This window comes from Colletotrichum godetiae, assembly GCF_030913485.1.
Source record: "Colletotrichum godetiae strain CBS 193.32 chromosome Unknown BDP55scaffold_7, whole genome shotgun sequence".
Classification (NCBI taxonomy): Eukaryota; Fungi; Ascomycota; class Sordariomycetes; order Glomerellales; family Glomerellaceae; genus Colletotrichum; species Colletotrichum godetiae.
Genome location: NW_026851255.1, coordinates 700,947 through 720,416, shown reverse-complemented (window position 1 = coordinate 720,416; position 19,470 = coordinate 700,947). Strand labels below are relative to the sequence as shown.

Here is a 19,470-nt window from a genome sequence, read left to right as displayed (position 1 = left end):
TAGTCGAAAGTGGCCTCTAGCTGACAGATGTTTGCGATATAAGCTCCTCGTGTGAGCTCTGCTTTATACCGCTTCTGGTAGTCGGTTGCCTTTAGGTCGATAAGGGTGATCTTCTCGCCTTGCCCCTTTTATCGGAAGACGACATTCTCGCCCTCGATCGTGAGGATCCCGCTGTTGAACGTAAGTGGTGTATCCTCTGTAAGGATCTCTTTTGGCTTGGCGGTAAATTTTACCTTTTCTAGCTCCTTGTCCTCCTTCTCTATGAAGGCCGTATCAGAAAGCCCTAATGTGTCGTCGGTCTGCATTCCGACGATTCTAAATGGATCGTCTGCATGCGCGGAAACTAGGAGGTAAGGATCGTACGTCGATGTAATCATTGAGAGCTTGTCGATGTGGAAATCGTGGTATGTTGCCTACTAGTGAGTGCCTGACTCTGCGAGGCCGTAGAGTGGCTTTAGCACTTTGATAATCGTGTTGTCCGGGTATTTGCTTGCTATCTCCCTTGGTAGGTAAGCTAATATCTTCCTCGTGAGCCTTGTCGCCGATTGGGTGTATGCCTGGGTGATATCACGACTCCAGATCCGGTATCCTCTTTGCCGTAGTGATGCCATTAATGCCATCATTAGTCGTTGGCTGTAGTGCTGAACTGTCGGCGACTGCGTGAGCAGTGCCGCCTTCTTGACGTCGCCGTAGCCTTGTATCATATGCCTTGATTTCTCGTATGGCTGATTTGTCCCTTTTCCTTTGATCTTGCGGACCATTCGCGACTTGAAGATGCGGAGGTTTGCGTGCTTCTCTGGGTCGTAGGTGATGAATCTGTAGACCCCTCGATTGCGCAGTGTGTCGGCTTCGATGAGGTCGGAGCCTTCGTACGGTCGTCCTGTAGTTGTGATTATCCTTTGTTCCTTTAGCTTGACCGCCATCGCGAAGTCTGCTTTCTCCTTGGCCGTGTAGAAGACAGTAGTAGCCTTGGTGTTAGACATGAATTGCTGTTGAGGTGCTTTTCGGGGTCTTCCTCGGCGTCTTGCTTGCGGTGGGGGTACTGGTTCTTCTTCTGCTTTATCGTCTGAGGGTGCTGCGACGATGATCTCGTCGAGGATGGTTTCCTGCCCCTCATCGCTTGGTTGTCCCTCATCGCTTTGTTGAGGTGGTTCCCCTGGCTCTTCTTCTTCTTGTGGGTTGGAAATTACTCCGCTGGGGTCGACGTGGTACGGTCGTACCGTAGTGATCGATACCTCTAGTGGTTGGTCTCGATCTCTCGCGACGACATAAGATCGTTTGTTAATTGAGACTAACTTGTATGGGCCTGTCTATTGCTTTGTGGTTTTCCTCTATACCCGTACCTCCGAATTCAGGGGCATGTCGAGGTTGAGGCTTACGTCGGGCCTATTGCGCGTAGCACTGGCTTTGTTGACTTGCCTTCTAGCATTTGCCTCGCGGAGAGTCTTCATTGCTTTCTCGATTGCTCGCGCCCTCTGGGTCATATCTGGTGACGGCGGTGAGGCCGTCGTCGTTCGTGGGTATGCTCCGAACACAAGCAGCGTCGGAACGAGCCCCTTGGGTCCCATGGTATCATTGCAGCACTTGAGTGCCGTCTGGAGGCACTCTTTGTCCGTTGAACTAGGGCTCTCTTCTTGGATGATCTTGAAAGCTCTTTTTAACTGCTGGTGTGATCTTTCTACCTTGCTAATACTGTGGTGCGCTTCGATAGGGACGACTTTCAGTTGGATGCCGTACGAAGTGGTATTCTCCCTGAATTCCGCCGACTTGAAGCTGGTGCCGGTATCGGTTCTGATGCCGTCTGGTGGACCTTGGTATGTATCGATCTAATAGCGCTTCAGCGTTGCCTACACGGTCTTGGCTTGTATATCTCGAAGGAATTGGCCTCCTTGGAATGATGTGGCTTCATCGATTATATGGAGTACTGGTCGATTGTTTAAATAGAAGATATTAACGACGATTTCCTAATTGAAGTTGAGGTCGTTGTGTAATTTGAACTTGAATCTGCGCGGGCTCTGGGCGTTCATTTGGCACTGGTGGCACACCATCGTCAATTGCTCTAGAGCCCTATTTCCATATCGTTCCCTGAATGTTTGAGGAGATTGTATAGTCTCGTCGCCGACGGATGGCCGAATCGTCGATGTAGTCGCTTGAGTTCACTTTCCGTCAAGTAATTGATGGACTTGACGTCTGGTTCAAGCTTCATAAACGCGTGCCCCTATCGTTGATCGACGAGCTCAGAGTGCTTTCCATTGGACATTCTATTCCTTGTGTTGTCAAACACAATGCCCAATTTATCCATGTCGTTCAGGTATAGGAGGAATGGTGTATTGACGGGTAGAATGTGGAAAATATCGTTCGAATCGTGTATTTACATCCACAGTACCTAAGGCACTTATCTCTTCCCCTGGGCCGAAACTGATCCTCGCAATGCCCGCGTTTGTAGTGTTGAGGGTCACTGGTGAGATCTTTTGGAGTGCGTGGAATTGTCCCTTGCCCCCGTCGACCATTGTGATGCCCCGGTATCTGGAATAATCCCGTGGAAGGTTTCCGAGCCATACCTTTCGCTGGCATGGAATGCTTGCACTGGATTACCGTAGAACCCTCCTGGTGGGTATAAATTGCGTGCTTGTAAGCCCATCGTTCTCTTTTCCTCCCCAGGCCCTTTGACCTTAGTGCGAGCCATGGCTGCGGTATTAGCATTCGTGTCCCCCGTGCTGCTGAGCGTTGTCGTTGGCTGAGGGACCTTCCCTTGCCAACCATGGAGGAAAGCCTGCTCATTTAGGGCTTGTACCGCTCTCTGTTCGTTCAGCATTGTATATCCTCCTGAGGTTGACGGGGCGAAGAAAGAATGGGTGACATCGTTAACTTCGTCGAAGTCGAGGTCTTGAGTGTACGGGGTAAGATCTTCCTCGCTCTCAGACGACTCGATTGCGTTCGTTGGATGGTCCTCGTAGACCACCAGGAATTGGTTGAATCGATCATGGCCCGTCTTGCCTTGTGTGCCCTTTGCCTTTCTGTATTGGTCGTACGACTTGGCGCGTTCCTCATCAGAGTGGTTGCTTGACCAACAACCCTCCTTTTTGCATATAAAGCACTTCCCTTTCCGCGGTGCTCGGTTGGTGTTGGACCAGCGCCCCCCTGAGGAGTCTGTTCCTCCCCCCTGGCGGTTGCCATACCTTGCCTCTCTTCCTTTGCCATTGTACGTGCGGTCCACCCAGTGCTGTTGGTGAGGGCCTTCGTGAGATTGGAGGTGAGTCTGATTTGGCATCCTGGCTTCGATGTTGAAGCTGGACCTCAGCCTCGAGCACAGCGTCTCGTAGTCCTCAGGCGGTTGATGTAGAGTCATCTTTGCCTCTGGTACCCTCTGTACCGCCGTACATAGATAACCGACCTTTCGCTCATTGGTCCCCTCATTTGGCTGCGTCCTCGCCAGTTTGTCGATCCTGTCGATGAGCTCCTCGAGGATCTCAATTCTCGACTTTCCTTCCATTGTTCTGGCTACAGAGCTAAATGACAATGCCCTCAGCTCCGAGAGGAGCTCGAGGCTCCTATCTTGGGTCTCGAATCGACTTCGGATTGTGTCAACGATGCTGAGAAAGTCGGTTCGATCGATATTACGCACCGCTTGATAGTAGTACTCGGCAGCTTTCCCTGTCAGTATGACATTGACTACCGAATGATATTGGTGTTCTCGGATGCCGACTTTTTCGCAGTAGTCGTAGAACATCGTGAGGGTTTCTTGCAGGACCTCATATCTCCCCCCTGAGTACAATTTCTCTTTTGGAAAGATCTTCTTTAGGTCAGTGAACTGTCTTGTGCTGGCTACCGCTGGATCGTTCTCTTCGCGTGCTTCTCGTGCGGCAGCGTAATTGGGTGGTGTCTGCATTGTCGACCTCGTACTTTGTTGGGTGCTTGGGATCAATCCTCGGATTGGTATTGTCGTTGGGGTCGTCACCGCGATGGGCGGAATCGTCGTCTGACGCGCCTCCGGTGTGATCCCCCTTGTCTGCGCTAGATTGGGCGCCGCGATGTTACCGTTGGTGATCTTCAGCAGAAAGTCCGGTTGGTTCACTCGTCTGCTGAATTCTTCGTACTTTGACACTGCTCTGTCGATCTGATTCTGGTCCCATGGCGTGAAGTCCTCTGCGGCTACTGTCGCTGCGAGTGTCTCGTGGGCCTTTCGCCTTGCCCCTTGGGCTGGCAGAACGCCTCGGCAGTGGAGGAATCTGTTCACCTCCTTGACGACACCGGGATTAGCGCTGGCGAACCATTCATCTTTCCAGTCGCCTAGGTCGTCTACGACTCTGTAGAACAGGGGTTGCCCTTCGAGCCCCTTGCGGGCGTACATCTCCATAATGAAGACTAACGCCGCATCAATTTGCTCGCCATTGGGGTGGTCTGAGTCTCGATATGACCATTTCCCCCAGTACTCCGGATTAATCTCAACCCAATCTTCTGGGATGGGAGTCCTTCCGCGCGTTCTGCGTGCTGACTCGCCCCCTGTCGTCCCTTGGCTTGTGCTTCTGTTTGTAGGGGCCGGCGTGTTTGATCTTGATGGGGATGTGTCAGATCCGCTTGTTGGTCGTGGTAGCAGCGCACTGTCGTCGCTCGCCGTGTTTGTCGGGGTCTGGGAGCTTCCCGCGGCCTCCAACCTCCTTGCGGCGAGCCTCGTCACCATCTGCTCTTGGTCTTCTGAATTGGCCGCCATGTTTCTTGTTGACGGTTTTCTCTTCCTGTGGCGTACCCTATCGTATAAGAGAGGTCTTCCGGTGGCCCTCTCTTCGTGTTCTCTCCTCAGACGTCTTCTTGGCTTTCTCCCGTGCCAACTGGGGCAACAGGCTCTTTCTTTGCCTTCGTAGCTCGGCGAGGATGTGTAGTCTGAAGAATTGGGTACCTCACACCCCTTTACGGGGTGAGCGTTGTGATGCTTCTGAATCCCTTCCTTCCTCGTCTCAACTCCGCCTGGCTCTTATTCCTTCGGAACAGCCGAGGGGTGGTGGGTGTAGGTGAGAAGGGGAAGCTTGACCTTGGAATCTCGAAGTCGGTCTTGATGATGGCGATATCGCCGTCGATCCCGGTAGCCTCCTCGGATTCGACCAAGAAATACGCCTGGAGCTACCGGCGGGGTCTGGTTCCTACCTGAACACCCTATTGCCTTGAAAGTTTGTTTCTGTGGTCCTGAGGTGCCTTTTTATATCCTCCAATTGGGCCTGTTTCGTCGTACGGTCGAGATCTGCGGTGGATTTGCCAATCTGGCGAATCTGGTGATTTCGCTTGTTTTCCTCTGTTGGCGTACGGGCCGCCCGTGGATTGTTGAGTAGGACAAATCGCGTGAGGGCGACGTAGGTAGCTTGGTCGCCTTCTCGCGATTCCTTCAATTGCGGTTTGTTTTTGACGTGATGGACGTCGACCTTTCGTGGGCAGTCAAGGGCTGCGATTCCTCTACTTCGTTCCGTCGTAGAGATTCGCGTCTTGTCGCCTGCTTTCCGTCGGGTAGGTAGCACGATTCTCCTGTCGCGTTCCGTTCGAGGAGGTCGTCTCTTCTGCTTGCGAGATGCCTTGCTGATCTGCGATAGTGGGATTTAACCACTGATCAGTGTTGGTATTCCTATCACAGGGATGGTTCGAACCGTGGGTGACGAAGAGGTCAAAATCTATATATATTTAACTTCTGCGTAAGGTGTAAAAAGGAGGTTCTAACCGGAGGTTGGGTAGACCGTAGATCTCGTAAGTATGGTCTGTAAGTGGCCCCTGCGCGGGCCCCTTGCCTCGAGGTCGAATTGGACTTCCAATCCGACACATAGAGCCCAATAGTTCACCAAAATAGATCTCAAGGAAGCCTTCAACCAAGTACGAATCAAAGAAGGCGACAAATAGAAAACAACATTCCGAACACATAGAGGACTCTTCAAGTACCTAGTCATGCCCTTCAGACTCACCAACGCACCCGCTACATTTCAAACAATAGCAAACCACGTCCTTAAAAAATATATAAACATCTTCATTATCGTCTATATCGACAACGTACTCATCTTTTCTCCAGACCTCAAAACACATAAAAAACACGTCCATAAGGTATTCCAGAAACTTCAGGACGCCAAGCTCTATACCGAACCCAAGAAATACGAGTTCCACGTCCAGAAGGTTAAATTTCTTAAATACGACATTACACTAGGACAAATATACATACAACCATCAAAGGTAGAAGCAGTTAAGGACTAGCCTATACCCCAGAACATCAAGGACGTACAAGCCTTCCTAGAATTCATCAATTTCTACTAACAATTCCTTAAGAACTATACTAGCATAATCAAACCCCTCAACAACCTGACCAGAAAAGATACGCCATTCATTTAGAACTTAAATTACAAAAAAGCATTCATCAAAGTTAAAGATATAGTTTATCTCCGAACTAGTAACTATAATCCCCGACCCAAAACGACCCTTCAAAGTCAAGACCGACGCCTCGGACTTCGCTATAGGAGCAATTCTAAGTTAACAAAATAAATAAAGAAAACTTCACCCTTACATATTCTACTCTAAAACATTTCACAAATCAAAATTAAACTAGCAAATCCACAATAAGGAACTAATAGCTATAATTAAAGCATTTCAAGAATAGAAACCATAGTTATTAGGAACCAAGCATAAGGTTACGGTCTACACGGACCATAAGAACCTCGCCAACTTCACAAAAAATAGAAATCTAAACAAATAGTAAATTAAATAGACTAAATTCCTCTCAGAATTTAATTTCCAAATTATCTACTAGAAAGGATCAAAAAACAGTAAAATAAACGCTCTCAGCAGAAGATCGGACCACAAGGTCACGGTCCCTAAGGAAACGTAGGTTATCCTTAAATTTAATAACAAGGGCGACCTTGTACTTACTACCAAACTCCTTATAATAGCCAAGAAGGTCAATACCAGCACGACTAGAAAAATAACCCCTAAGCTCATTATAGAAATCCATAATACTAGGGTATACGGCCACCAAGGTATTACAAAGACATAAAAACATATCAAACAACATTACGACAAGTCTACAACACAAGCAGAAGTTGCTAACGCAATCAAGGACTATAAAACCTACAGAAAAAGCAAGAATAGCCCCCATAAGCCCTATAGAGAGCTATAACCATTACCAGCACTAACAGAACCATAATAATTAATCTCCTAGGACTTCATCATTAAACTCCCCAAGTCCAAAGAACCACTCACAAACATACACTACGACAGCATCTTAATTATCATCGACCGACTTACCAAATACGCCCATTTTATACCCTATAAGGAAATAAGCAACACCGAAGAACTAGCATATATATTCCTTAAAATAATAATCGCAAACCACGGACTACCAAATGAAATCGTTTCCGATAAAGACAAGCTATTCACCACCAAGTTCTAGAGATCCTTAATCTCATAACTCGGCGCGGACCACAAACTATTAACATCATTTTACCCATAAACCAATAAACAAATAAAAAGAATTAATCAGATTCTCAAAATATACCTCCGCTATTATATAAACTACTAACAAATAATTAGGTAGAACTTCTACTAATAGCCCAGTTTATATACAATATAGCAGTAAGCAAAAGCACAAAGGAATCCCCATTCCAGCTCAATATCGGTCACTAACCAACCGCCTATAGAGAACTACGCAAAGGACCACTTACTATAAAGGCAGTAGCAGACATAAAGAAACTCAAAGAGATCCAGGCTAAGGCCACAAAGGACCTTGAGTTTATACGAGAACGTATAAAGAAATATACCAACAAATCAAGGATTAGAGACCAACCTTTAAAAAGGGAGATAACGCCTATCTCCTCCAACAAAATATCAAGACGAAGCGACTAAATAACAAGTTAGACTACAAAAAACTTAGACCTTTCGAAATTATCTAGAAAGTCTCAAACGTCAATTATAAACTAAAACTCCCCGACACCATAAAGTGTCACCCAGTATTCCATATCTCACTTCTAAAGCTAGCACCCCAAGGCTTATATACAAACGACCGCATCATTATAGAACCAAACTAACTAGAATATAAAGTCGAACGGATCATCGATCATAGAGTTAGGAACAAAACACAAGAATTCCTAATTAAATAAAAAAACTACGGATATAAAGAAAATACATAAGAACCATATACCAACCTCTAGAATACACGACAACTTCTCAACAACTATAAAAGAACAACTAAGCCCTAGAAGGCTCACTTGTAGTAAGAAGCCCTAGGTCTACAAAACTAGTCCCCAATGACGACTAATTAGTCTCATTTAGAGCACCCTAAGCAGCCAGATCATCTACAACACGTATCTCCTACACTTCCAAGGACCTCTCCTTAGCCTCCTATTCTTTAACCGATTACATTCCACAACGGATAAGATCCGAACCACGCTCTTTTAAAAACCGCTTCTATTTCTTAAGACGAGACAAACAACTTAAGGCAGTTGCCAATTAAATCTATAAAACCTCTAAGGCCTCCTCGGCCTCCTATTCTTCACACTCTATTTTCTTCTATTCTTTAAAATAACAATTTACTACAAACACGATTAGCACCATAATAAAAATAAAAAATTAAAGAAACTCACGAGCGTTCGCCACGTCACCACTATCATAATTTATTAAAGTACGAGTAACGCACTCGCTACAACGCTTTAAATTAAATAAATCTATCTTATATATACGGTTATACTAAAAACAGGGAGAACACAGCATCGTATCGTAACTTTTATATTCAACAAGAACACCGAGAGCCTAACGATTATACTTGATCTTATCGCAACACACTTCGCAAGAATCGGATTTTTAAATACGACCTGATATAGTATTAGGACATGGTAAGAAACAAAACTTAACGGACCCTAACCTGGGTCACGACCACTTACTTATAGGTCTACAGGACTAGACCTTTAAGAGGAGGAGCTAATATTACAACCTAACGTATATAACTAACCTAAAAGCCAGCTACCGGACCACGGCAGCTACAGCATAATATATATATATACAAAACAAGGACGCAGTTACTCCTCACGGGACGGAAAAACTATAAAACAAGTCACGTATTAATAAAATAAGGATCATATTAGATCATTTTAATCTAACATGATTTAAGGTCTAAACGATCATTCTAGATTAGAATAATCTAGAATAACCTAAAGAATAAAGAATATATTTAGGGATAAGACTTATATATAAGATAGACTTAAGCCGGGCTTAAGGACAGACTTTCTATAACTTCTTTAACTATTAACTTTATATTAAATCTTATAATTACTTTTAATTATCTTCACTAAGAACCCTTTAACAAGATTACTATTAATCACTGAAGCTTCACCCTACGGCTTATAAGATATAACTTCCCCAAAGCTATCTAACAACCTTATTTATTATTATTTAGTCCTCGCGGCCTGAACTTCTGCGAACTTACCTCACTACGACTAGCTGGCCGTAACACACAGCGGCTGCGGGTGTCGACCTATCGACAAATACATCTCTCAGGCGGCTCAAAATCTCGTGCAGGTGGATCTGAATATCACACCTTCACTCCCTAGTGAAGCAGCTCCGCTGATGGAGGAGACTTCCATGTGATCGAAATCCCATAGCAGAATTTAGCTAGCGAACAGTGTTACGTTGATTGGGCCAGGTTAGATGGAAATAGTCAAGCGAACACACCTCTACTCAGCTCGGAGGGCATCGTCTTGGGTTTGATGGATGGTAAATGTAAGATGGCTTAGTGCCAGCGCGACAAGCTATGACAGACTGTAGTATTGGAACGAGCAGGTAACAAGAACTCAAGTATTACGATGAATTTATAATATCAATAGAAGCAGCTTTCCCGTTTTCAGGCAAATGGATCTCTCAAGGTGTTTTGTATTTAATAGCGTAGTCGATAGGAAAGGGCTGCTACTAGATGTGACCACGCACCTATGTCAGCTATGTAAGATGGCTTCACCTAGAACCGCACATGATACAGTTTACTCGGAATGATCATGGCTGACAATGGTTGTGGCTTATACCTACGTAAGCTAAGGTAAGTAGCCAGTTAAGAGGTTTGTATTGTTTCTTACAAGTATGGGATATGGAGGTGGTCTTAGTATTCCAGCTACTTTTAGACACCTACGTCGCACAAAATCATAGCTCAAATCGGATGATCGAAGTGTGTATTGATATAGTGTACATAAATATGTTGGCCTTATCATCAGAATTGCCTCCCCTCCCCCTCCCGCGCACACCGGCTTCTGTTTTGGCAGCCGCATCGACGTCCTTGTTACCCTAAACCCCTGAAATATGTCTTATCAGGGCTGTTATCATTGAGGTGATCTGAATGGGGGAGGTTAGGTGGGGATTTGCCAAGAATACAGTTGGGAGCTTGCCCCTGAAGATGAGGCATTTGGGTCGTCATGGGCGATCTTCGGTGCGGAGACGTCTTACCCCAGTCAAGGGACGACCCTTGAAGTCTACCTAGAAATGTCTTGCTGCTGGAAATGTTACCTGATGGAAATGTCATTTGATTGGTTCTCGAGCGATGATCTGACCCTAGTTGCGACTGAACGAGCAACGTCAGATGATCAGACCGTGGCGGGAGGCAGAATTCATGGCGCTCCCTTCATTCCTCGATTTGTTGCGCAACAGAAGCGATAGATCCGCAGACGATTTCGAATTTTTCTATAGGACCATGGTAAAGCTGAGATGCGATAATGTCTTTCTACCACCTAACGATAGCCAACTGGATACAAAAAGTTTCGGCCGTGCATCCGCGTGATCGGACGTACGACCGAGCCAATAAACGGTGCCGGAGCGATTCGTTATCCCATATCCATATGGATACCATATGGTAGTGGAGGTGAGGTATGTTCCTGATCCCGATCCCCCTGTCCGATTACTACATTCTCTATTCCTTCTCTGACCTGGCCCATTCCCCACGTTTGCGGAGTCTAAACCTTCAATTTTGGCCATCGACGCCTGCCTTACCCTACTACGACGCAATGTTCAGGAAGTTGGCCCCCCTGGTAGCCTCTGTGGACAGTAACCAGTCCTCCACGTCCGAACCCTCTCAAGCAGACATCTCAAAGAGGAAACGTGTACAGGCTGACGTTGCTTGCAATCCTTGCCGAAGAAGGAAATCCCGCGTGAGTCCTGCCGCCAGCCTGGCCTTTCCGTCGGCGGTCTTGGTCTCAACGTATCTTGAATGATTTCATGGATTCCACTGACGACCGGCGTCGCGCCCGCTGTAGTGTGATGGATTACGTCCAACTTGCGCTACGTGTCAGAAGCTATCATCCGACTGCACCTACGTACAGAAACGAGAAGCTCTTCAGTCCTCACACGCATCCAACGACTCGCAGGAACTCCTCGATATCCTCAAGTCTGTAACGGAGAAACATGCCATTCAAATTCTAAGCCTGTGGAGGACCGATAGAGACATTGCTGCGGTGCTTTCTTTCGCCAGAGGTGTGGTCAATGGAGCATCCAACCTGCCAGATATTGTTGACGACGCCAAACCAGGGACGGGCTTGTCTTTGGAGTCGGAACTGATGACCAATTTCCCCTTTGTCTACCCTAAACTTCGTGCCATTCCAGCCACGGCACTAGAACTTGATGGACTACTTAGCCCCAATAGCTTCCGCCGGCTAAAGCAACCCGAAAACCAGTAAGCCTGTACTGCAATCGGTCCATCTTCCATCGCGTTTGACGTCGTAGCCTTGCTGACATAGGATTTTGTTTTAGGGCCGGCCACAACGACGATAGGCCGCCTGGCGATGATATCTCGTCCTTGATGTCTGATAGTACACGTCAAACTTTAAAAGATCCGTTTCACAACGTGGTGCCACCGGATAGGATGGCAGATACGAGACCGAGTCTCTGCGACAGTCGACTGCATCAACTCGACATCTCCTTCTGGACCGCGGTCTCAGTCGCCAATGATCTCGCAGCCCGCATAATTTCCGTATACCTAACGACTGATCATCCCCTGCTATGCATCTTCGATCCAGACTCATTCATTTCCGATCTTGTCAGTCATCAGACAACCAATTGCTCCCGGCTCCTTGTCAATACAGTTCTGTACTGGGGATCCGTAAGTAGACGGAAGACCTTGGTACTCCGAAGCAGGGGACAGAAGAAAAACTCTGACCATGGCACTGTCCTGCTAGCAACTTTACGCTGCATTTGATCCAGAGACCCGTGGCTATGCAGATTCGTTCTGCGACGAGGCTGAGGAGCTTTGGTTGCATCAGCAACACAATGATACAATTCTCAACGCTGCCAGCGCCCAATTGTTGAGCTTGGCTTACCTCGGCCAGGGAAAAGATCATTATGTTTTGAAGTTTCTCTCGGCTGCCATACATATGGGGAAAAGGTTATTCTTGCTTGACGTTGACCCATTGCTGGCGACGAGAAATCTGGCACACCTTTTACCCGAAACAAAGAGACGAATGGCATTCACGGCGTGGGGGCTGTTTAACTGGGCGGTGTACGTACACATGAAAATCGTCACTTTGAACGTCACCCACTGACTCTCGCGCGTAGCTTGACCATGATGTTTTATCAACAACCGAACCTGGAATACCCGGAATATCCCCCCATCCTTCCGATACCACATAGCGAGAAAGTCGATGCAGCATCCATAAGGGTGGCTTATGTTGACGCTGATAGGACAACACCAGCTTTGCCTTGGTTCATGGGCTCCACGTTTTCCGCACTTTGCTCCTTCTGGCAAATTTTACACGGCGTGGGTCTTATTTACTACAAGAACCGAGAAAGTTCGCTGCAAGAACATACTACCCTGGACTTTGCGGAACGCAAATATCGTGAACTGCTCGATTGGTCCAAAACTTTACCGCCAGATAACGTCCTACGAGATGACAGTCCCCATCATGTTGTCATCCTCCAGTAAGCTCCAGATCTGTTCGAGGTCCCACTCCACCTACTCATACTTGCCTTCCCAGCATTTGGTTTCACGCCGCCGTTCTCGACATATTTCGGCCCTTTGTACACGGACCCCATCCATATCGATCCCGCGTCTTATCCTCTTCCGAGCATCGCCTATCCCCGGATGATGCCTTTCGCGCGTCCGTGCAGCAACTCAAGTATCTAGTCGTCAAATATCGTTCGAACCATCAAACCTCCACCTACACGATGCTGTGGCAGACAGCCCTGATTTACGTAGCAAACGCCGTGCTGCACGATACACAAAACCCCGAATGGCGGTTCTATTTCTTGACATGTATATATGCGTATACAGATCTCCGAAAGTCGTATCGTGTTGCGGAGTCAATATCTCGGGCACTGCTGACTATGGCGCTCCGTGGAGGATGCATAACACACAGTGAGGCCGATGCTCTAGAAACAAAGATGACGGAAGCAGGTGGGAGAGTCAAGAGAGATGACAAAATTCGCGCCACGTTCATGGTTGATCTAGACTTGGCCATGTGGGACCCCGAGGCCGCGAAGGTAGAGGTTCTCGCAAAACGATTCGATGACATTGTCCTGTTTCGGGACCTTGCCACCGGGGATGATAAAGAGGCGCAGAGCTTTAGTCAGCTCTAGATGTTCAGCGACCCTCGACAGTTGCCTCGACAGTCGGTAGGAGTTGTTGAAGAGGTTTGCTTTGGAGACGGGACATGATAAATTATGATGCTTAACGTCACCCTTGACTGTGTATAATCGCCGCTAGCGCAGATTAACTTTGTAGACTGGCCCTGCTCACGTGAGTTTCGATTGAGCCAAGTTACCAAGTGGACTTGCAACGAACAAGATTACCTTGAAACCTCTCTTGTTTCTGCCCTCAAGTTTGAAGAAGTTTCAGACGGAAGTTCATCCAATGTGACACTTACTCGGAACGAGCGAGAGCCGGGGGCTTGCAGTCAAGATAAGTCCGGCATCACGGGGAACACAGCGCCAGCTCCAGCTACTCGAGAGACTTGATCAATCCTAGGCCATGCTAGCTAGTTAACCCGGAAGAGTCACGTTATCTCCGGCTCTGTTCTTGTCTCACATACGCGGGTTGCGGGTATGTCGGGCGCCATCGAAGCTGTCACACACTAAACACGCCCGTTTCCCGTCATCCTGCTGCCCGTAGCTTCAACCTCAAATCTCTTCATATGCTTTTTTTTTTCTTTTCCTATGGCCTCCTCAAGGCGCTAACTCATTTGCCAAGGTCGAATCTTGCGACAGTAGCCAGGTCCTCTTAGCCGGGTTCTTTGGTGTTTACACAGGGCTATGCTTGGTCCTACTGTCTCCCGCCTACGACTGGGAAGACGGTGAACTCTGAGTTTAGTTGGTTGTGCCGAGTCTCGATCTGCTTCTTCCATGCCGCTAGATCCGCGAGATTGAGTTCCCGTTCATGACAGCTGCCGGGGGTGGGGGGGAAGAGATGACGGTCCTCTTACGGCGGCACCAGTTTTGATAATAAACCCTGATTTGGCCCGCGGGCGTGTTGCTGCCAAGACTTATGTGCATCTTGGCGTCAGCTTATTGGTCTTCTGGAGTTGGATGGAGAGTGGTGTCAGGTGCTACTGTCGCAGGAAAGGTCCCCTTGTGAATTACTGCCGTAACAACTCGAGCAACTCCAATTTACGTTAGCCCGTGCACTCGACCCGTTAAGCCTCTCTCAATGAGAAAAACTCGCTGATCTCCGCCACCTTTTCAGATCTTGATTCTGAATAGAGACATCTATTGGCTTGGAGGTGTGCAAGACAGCGGGAGCACGGGCTCGAGTTTCTACGGTAGTCCGTGGAAGATCGGGAAACTACCAATTGGCTGCAATGTCCGGCGTTGGACGCCGGACATACGCACAATGACCTGAAATGATCGTCACTGCTGAAGCTAGCCGCCTACTATGATCGAACTCCTTGGCCTTCTATTTTCTTAGCAGCGACGTATCTTAACGAGAGCAAACTATTTTCCGAGCTAATTAGCCAAATATATTACTCAATTGTCAAACGTTCTCAACTACGTAAGATTCGGCAACTACGAAACTGTGGTAGTACTACGTCTAGTACTACGTCCACGTTAACCTCTGTCGCACCCATCACCTTGTGTCATTACAGCTGAAAAAACAAACGCATCGCGCTTTTCCTTGTCAAACTGTTTTAAGCCATGACAAAGTTACTGATAAAAAACGTGCGTGTTTTTGACAGCAACATTGTTCAAGCTGCTAGGAATGTGGTGTTCACTAGGTCGGCCGGTAATATCTACGACATGATGGGAGATGATTCCGATATCGAAACTTCCGATCATGTTATCGACGGCGCCGGCTGTACATTAATTCCGGGGCTCATCGACGTCAACGTGAATATCAAGGGCACGAACGCAGCGCTAGGCACATTCGCTAGTTATGGCGTGACGACCGTCATCGATCTAAGCAGCAGTACTGAGCAGTGCCAGTCACTGCGAGTGTTTGCCGCTGGCAAGACAGGGCTGCCAACTCTTCTTACATCCGGCACAGAAGCGGCACCTACAACCATGAGCGAAGACCGTCTGCCGCTGTACAACGACCCGGCCATTGTGGTGATTCGCACGCGCGAAAATGCAGAGGCTTTTGTCTCAGCGAAATTGAGCGGCCCGGACAGCTCAGACTTTGTGAAAGTCGTCATTGGCTTAGAATTACATACCGATGAACTTCTCAAAACCATCGTGGATCTCGCTCATCTGCACAAGAAGTTGACTGTGGCACGCACCATGGGTAAGGCGTCTTATGAACGTGCTATGAGGGCTGGTTTCGACGTCTTCATCCATGCGCCTCTGGACGCACCAATAGACGAAGCAATGGCCCAAGAAATGGCTGCGCAGGGCAAGATTTTCATCCCAACGCTTGCCATGATGAAGAACCAGGCGGCATCAGAACGAGCATCCGCTAGCACCACTGAGGACAACGTCGACCGTAACACATCGTCCAACATCGTTTCAGACGCGCAAGATATAGAGATGGGAAATGTAGTGCCAGGTGCCACAGTTGGAACCGACTATGCGAACGCGACAGAAAGCGTGCGAACACTCCACAAAGCCGGCGTCACGATTTGCGCGGGTACGACGGCGAATCTGGAACCAGGGACTAAGATGCCATTTGGCGTGAGTCTGCACGAGGAACTACGCTTACTTGTTGACACTGGTATGCCGAATCTGGATGTTCTGCGGTCAGCGACTTGTGTTGCCTCCAAAGCATTTGACCTTGGCGATCGAGGGGTTCTTCGAGGCGGTCTGAGAGCCGATCTCGTGCTCGTCCACGGCAACCCGTTGGAGGACATCAGCGTTACGCGGAATATCAAAGGAATATGGATCCAGGGCGAATACATTAGCCCACACATCGCCTCGGCCGATCCGGCACATACTCGTCAGTAGGACAGCCGGACGACAAAGGTTGACGGGTTCTGGTCTAGTTTAGTCGATTGAGCCTGGCATTCGGATTTTCTTATACCCAGTAAGACTAAATAACTCATGTTGAACGCTACTTATAGTGGATGAGGGGAACATCTACTTTGCTAAGGAGAGGCAACTGGTCACAGCTCATCCACCTACTCCATAAAGAAGTTTCAAATTCAAATCCAATATTAGCCAGCCGCAGGATAGAATCCAACACTTCCAAAGTCTCAGTCAGTGTATTTAGGGATGAGTACTCAGTGTCCATGTATCGACTTGAAGCCCCTCATGAAACTGAAAGAGAGTTACGATGCAAGTAGATGGCCCGATGCGGTCAGTTGATAGCGGTGTCATTGAAATTTGAAAATCCCTATTTCTTATCTCAAAACCACGGCGCCTTGTATCTTAATGATGCGTCAGTCAACGCTTACAATTCTGTCTAGAAACTTGACCGTGGAAGTCTCAGCTGGGGAATCTATTACCCGGCCTTTTCCGTCATCGAACACCCTCACTCCGCGAATTGTAATCATTGGCCCAGTTTCCCCTCTCACCGACTGCCTGCCATACACAGGGACTATTCTGTTTGATAATTTTGCCTGCTTCTCAATGTTGATGAGTATTGCTTGTGCGCGACCCGATACTCCGGCATTGGACATCTCATTGATGATGCAGCAAGCTTTGCCGATGATGTCTCGTACAGTGAGTTTCGCATTTCCCAAATCGAGGAGAGGCATGAGTTCATGGACCATAAAGGAGCAGTACTCGGCTGCCCAGTACTCATGCCTAATCTTATGTATGCCGCGGTAGGTCCAAAGGCTGGCCATCATGGAGCTCGCATGGCCAATAATAAGGGAAGCAGCGTTGTGACCGTCAAAGACATCAGTGTCCGAATCTTTCAAATAACTGGACATTATTCGAAGTGCAATAAAGTCGTAGCTGGCCCTATGAAAAACCATCATCAGAGGTGGGGTTCACGTCATCTCTTGGAGGGGGAAGGCGGCATAAGAGATGTAAGCAAAGGTATCACTTACTGAAGCAACAAAACAGATGAAGAGACACTTTTGTCCGTCATAAGATGATCGGGAAAGGAAAGTTGCCAACAACAAAGCTTGTTATAAAGCGCCGTATAACGACAACCATCCAGGCCGTTGCAGGCGGACTCAGTCACAAGTTGGGCAGCGATCTCGCAAAGGGCACATTCCGCGACGAAAGCTTCAGAGTATCGAGGAGCTTTGCCTGGATATAATATTGGATTCTGCCCCATGCAATAGACTTGACTGCTGAAGCTTCGAGATGTGTTACTGATAAGAGGTTTCGGGACTAGCATCTCGGGCGAGGCGATTACGGATGCTTTGCTGGAAAGAGCATATTAGCCACCCACTGGTACCGCATTGGAGAGACGCAGAAGGCACTCACGAAAAAAAACAGTAAAATCCCCAAGTCATGTGAGAAATTGCCTCGCACATCTTCGCTGGAGCACCGTCGTTCTTCCTCAAAGATGTGACTAGCCTGGAGCCTATGCCATCTAGATCAACAGAAACCCAATTTTGTCTCAGCAGGCTCTGCAGGCTTGCACATTGTCGTCGTGCGTGGTGGGATCCGTCATTGCTGGCAAAAGTCCACAGGACAGCAGCGGCTTGTAGTAAAGTCAAAGAGCTTACAGTCTGCTCCGATTCTAGAAGTTGGAATGCGTGATTAGCAAACTGATGGCCAAGCGCTAGGATGTCTGCAGAGTTTGCTTCGGTGTTTCTTGTCGCATGGAGCTTTCATCATAGTCGCTATGTTACTACTTCAATCTGATGGAACAACACAAGGAACATGAAGTGTCAGACATACTGAGGCCACAGCCAGGATGGCATTGACAAGTAATGGTGAGCAGAAGTGGCCGTATTCACTATGTGCAGTATCGCATTCGGTACCTGTCAGGGAGGAGAGAAAGAGGTCTCTATCAATGAGATGCGACAGCGTCGTGTCCCAGATCCAGAATAAGTTCACAAGATGTGTCAAGGCCTTGTCGTCATGAGAGATCTTGGTCCAGCGCGATACGGGCATGATCTCATCAAGAGGGCTGACGAACTCATCTCTTACCATTGGGGGAGAGCTGTGACGAGACAAGGATCAGTCTTCTGAAGAAACAAGAGGGCTCCAGAAAGAACATGCGTTATTATAAGTGACTCTCTTGCCGAGGTCCCCTCTTGATTCAGTCGGATCCGAGATCCTGGGCCTACAATGGGTATATTACCCTGAGTCAGTGGCTAGATCAATCCTCAAGTAAATCATTGACACTAACTAGAACACCCATAGTTGATGGGGAGGAGAAGGGTAGCGTCGGCTATTGACTGAACAGCCTCTTCAAGATCATCGGACCCCTGCAGCTGCTTCACAATGCCACCCACCGTCTGGTTGTTGCTTGTTCGAAGTAGCTCAAGAACTTGTCGACCCTTTTCATGCGCTACTGAAACATGACTGAGTTTTTGTTTCTGGGCTTCCCTCGGAGTGATCCCTTCGGCAAAGGGGTAGACGCAGGGCGTATTGGAGGAGACGCAACCATGGCAGGTTGGCCGGGCTCCATCACACTATTAGTATGACAGCAGCAGTTAGCATTGCCAGGACTTTTGCTATAACTACAAAACGAAACTACGAAGGATATTGAAAAGAGGTGCGAGTAACCTTGACTTTTCGCTTTCGGCAGTCTGGATAATGTGTCAGATAATTTTACGGAAGCCATCACTGAATAAAGGAAGAAATATACTGGCGCAGGCTGACAAGGCTTGTGTTCTCTTCCGCTTAGACACCAAGGCATGGGGGGGATGGGGCGGGACGCTTGAGGTCAGAGGCAACAATCGCCTATAGGTTGGCTGACCCGACATCTGTTGGCTCCACCAAAGGGTAAGAAGCTAGATCGTCTTCTCGAGTGAGTGATTTAGAGCAAAGCGAAACAGGTCAAACTAATGAAATGGTGCAAACGTGCGTTGTAGAATAGTAACAAAGCTTAGGATACAACTTATGGATTGATTGACCTTATCCCAATCCATTTGGCATGATCTGACCTTTGGCCGCATCCTTTTCTTTGTGATATATTTCACCCCGCTTTCT

At 47.8% G+C, this 19,470-nt stretch overlaps 3 protein-coding genes across 3 annotated transcripts; 2 read left to right on the top strand and 1 right to left on the bottom strand.

Moving 5' to 3' along the window:
* The first annotated feature begins 10,636 nt into the window (after positions 1-10,636).
* On the top strand, positions 10,637-13,800 carry BDP55DRAFT_651927 (uncharacterized protein). Its single transcript, XM_060574087.1, has 7 exons — positions 10,637-10,863; positions 10,932-11,144; positions 11,250-11,665; positions 11,743-12,091; positions 12,168-12,487; positions 12,544-12,906; positions 12,963-13,800. Exons 2-7 carry the CDS (start codon positions 11,001-11,003, stop codon positions 13,561-13,563), a joined length of 2,193 nt encoding a protein of 730 aa, XP_060433583.1. The 5' UTR covers positions 10,637-10,863; positions 10,932-11,000; the 3' UTR covers positions 13,564-13,800.
* Positions 13,801-15,114: 1,314 nt separating this feature from the next.
* Positions 15,115-16,356, top strand: BDP55DRAFT_628424 (amidohydrolase; the record flags this gene model as incomplete). Its single annotated transcript, XM_060571899.1, has 1 exon — positions 15,115-16,356. The coding sequence occupies one exon, from the start codon at positions 15,115-15,117 to the stop codon at positions 16,354-16,356; it is 1,242 nt and encodes a 413-aa protein (XP_060433582.1).
* A 434-nt stretch (positions 16,357-16,790) lies between these two features.
* Positions 16,791-19,244, bottom strand: BDP55DRAFT_691317 (uncharacterized protein; the record flags this gene model as incomplete). Its single annotated transcript, XM_060576956.1, has 8 exons — positions 16,791-17,316; positions 17,406-17,729; positions 17,791-18,137; positions 18,211-18,455; positions 18,531-18,598; positions 18,673-18,950; positions 19,045-19,067; positions 19,127-19,244. The coding sequence occupies 8 exons, from the start codon at positions 19,242-19,244 to the stop codon at positions 16,791-16,793; spliced, it is 1,929 nt and encodes a 642-aa protein (XP_060433581.1).
* Between the last annotated feature and the right edge of the window lie 226 nt (positions 19,245-19,470).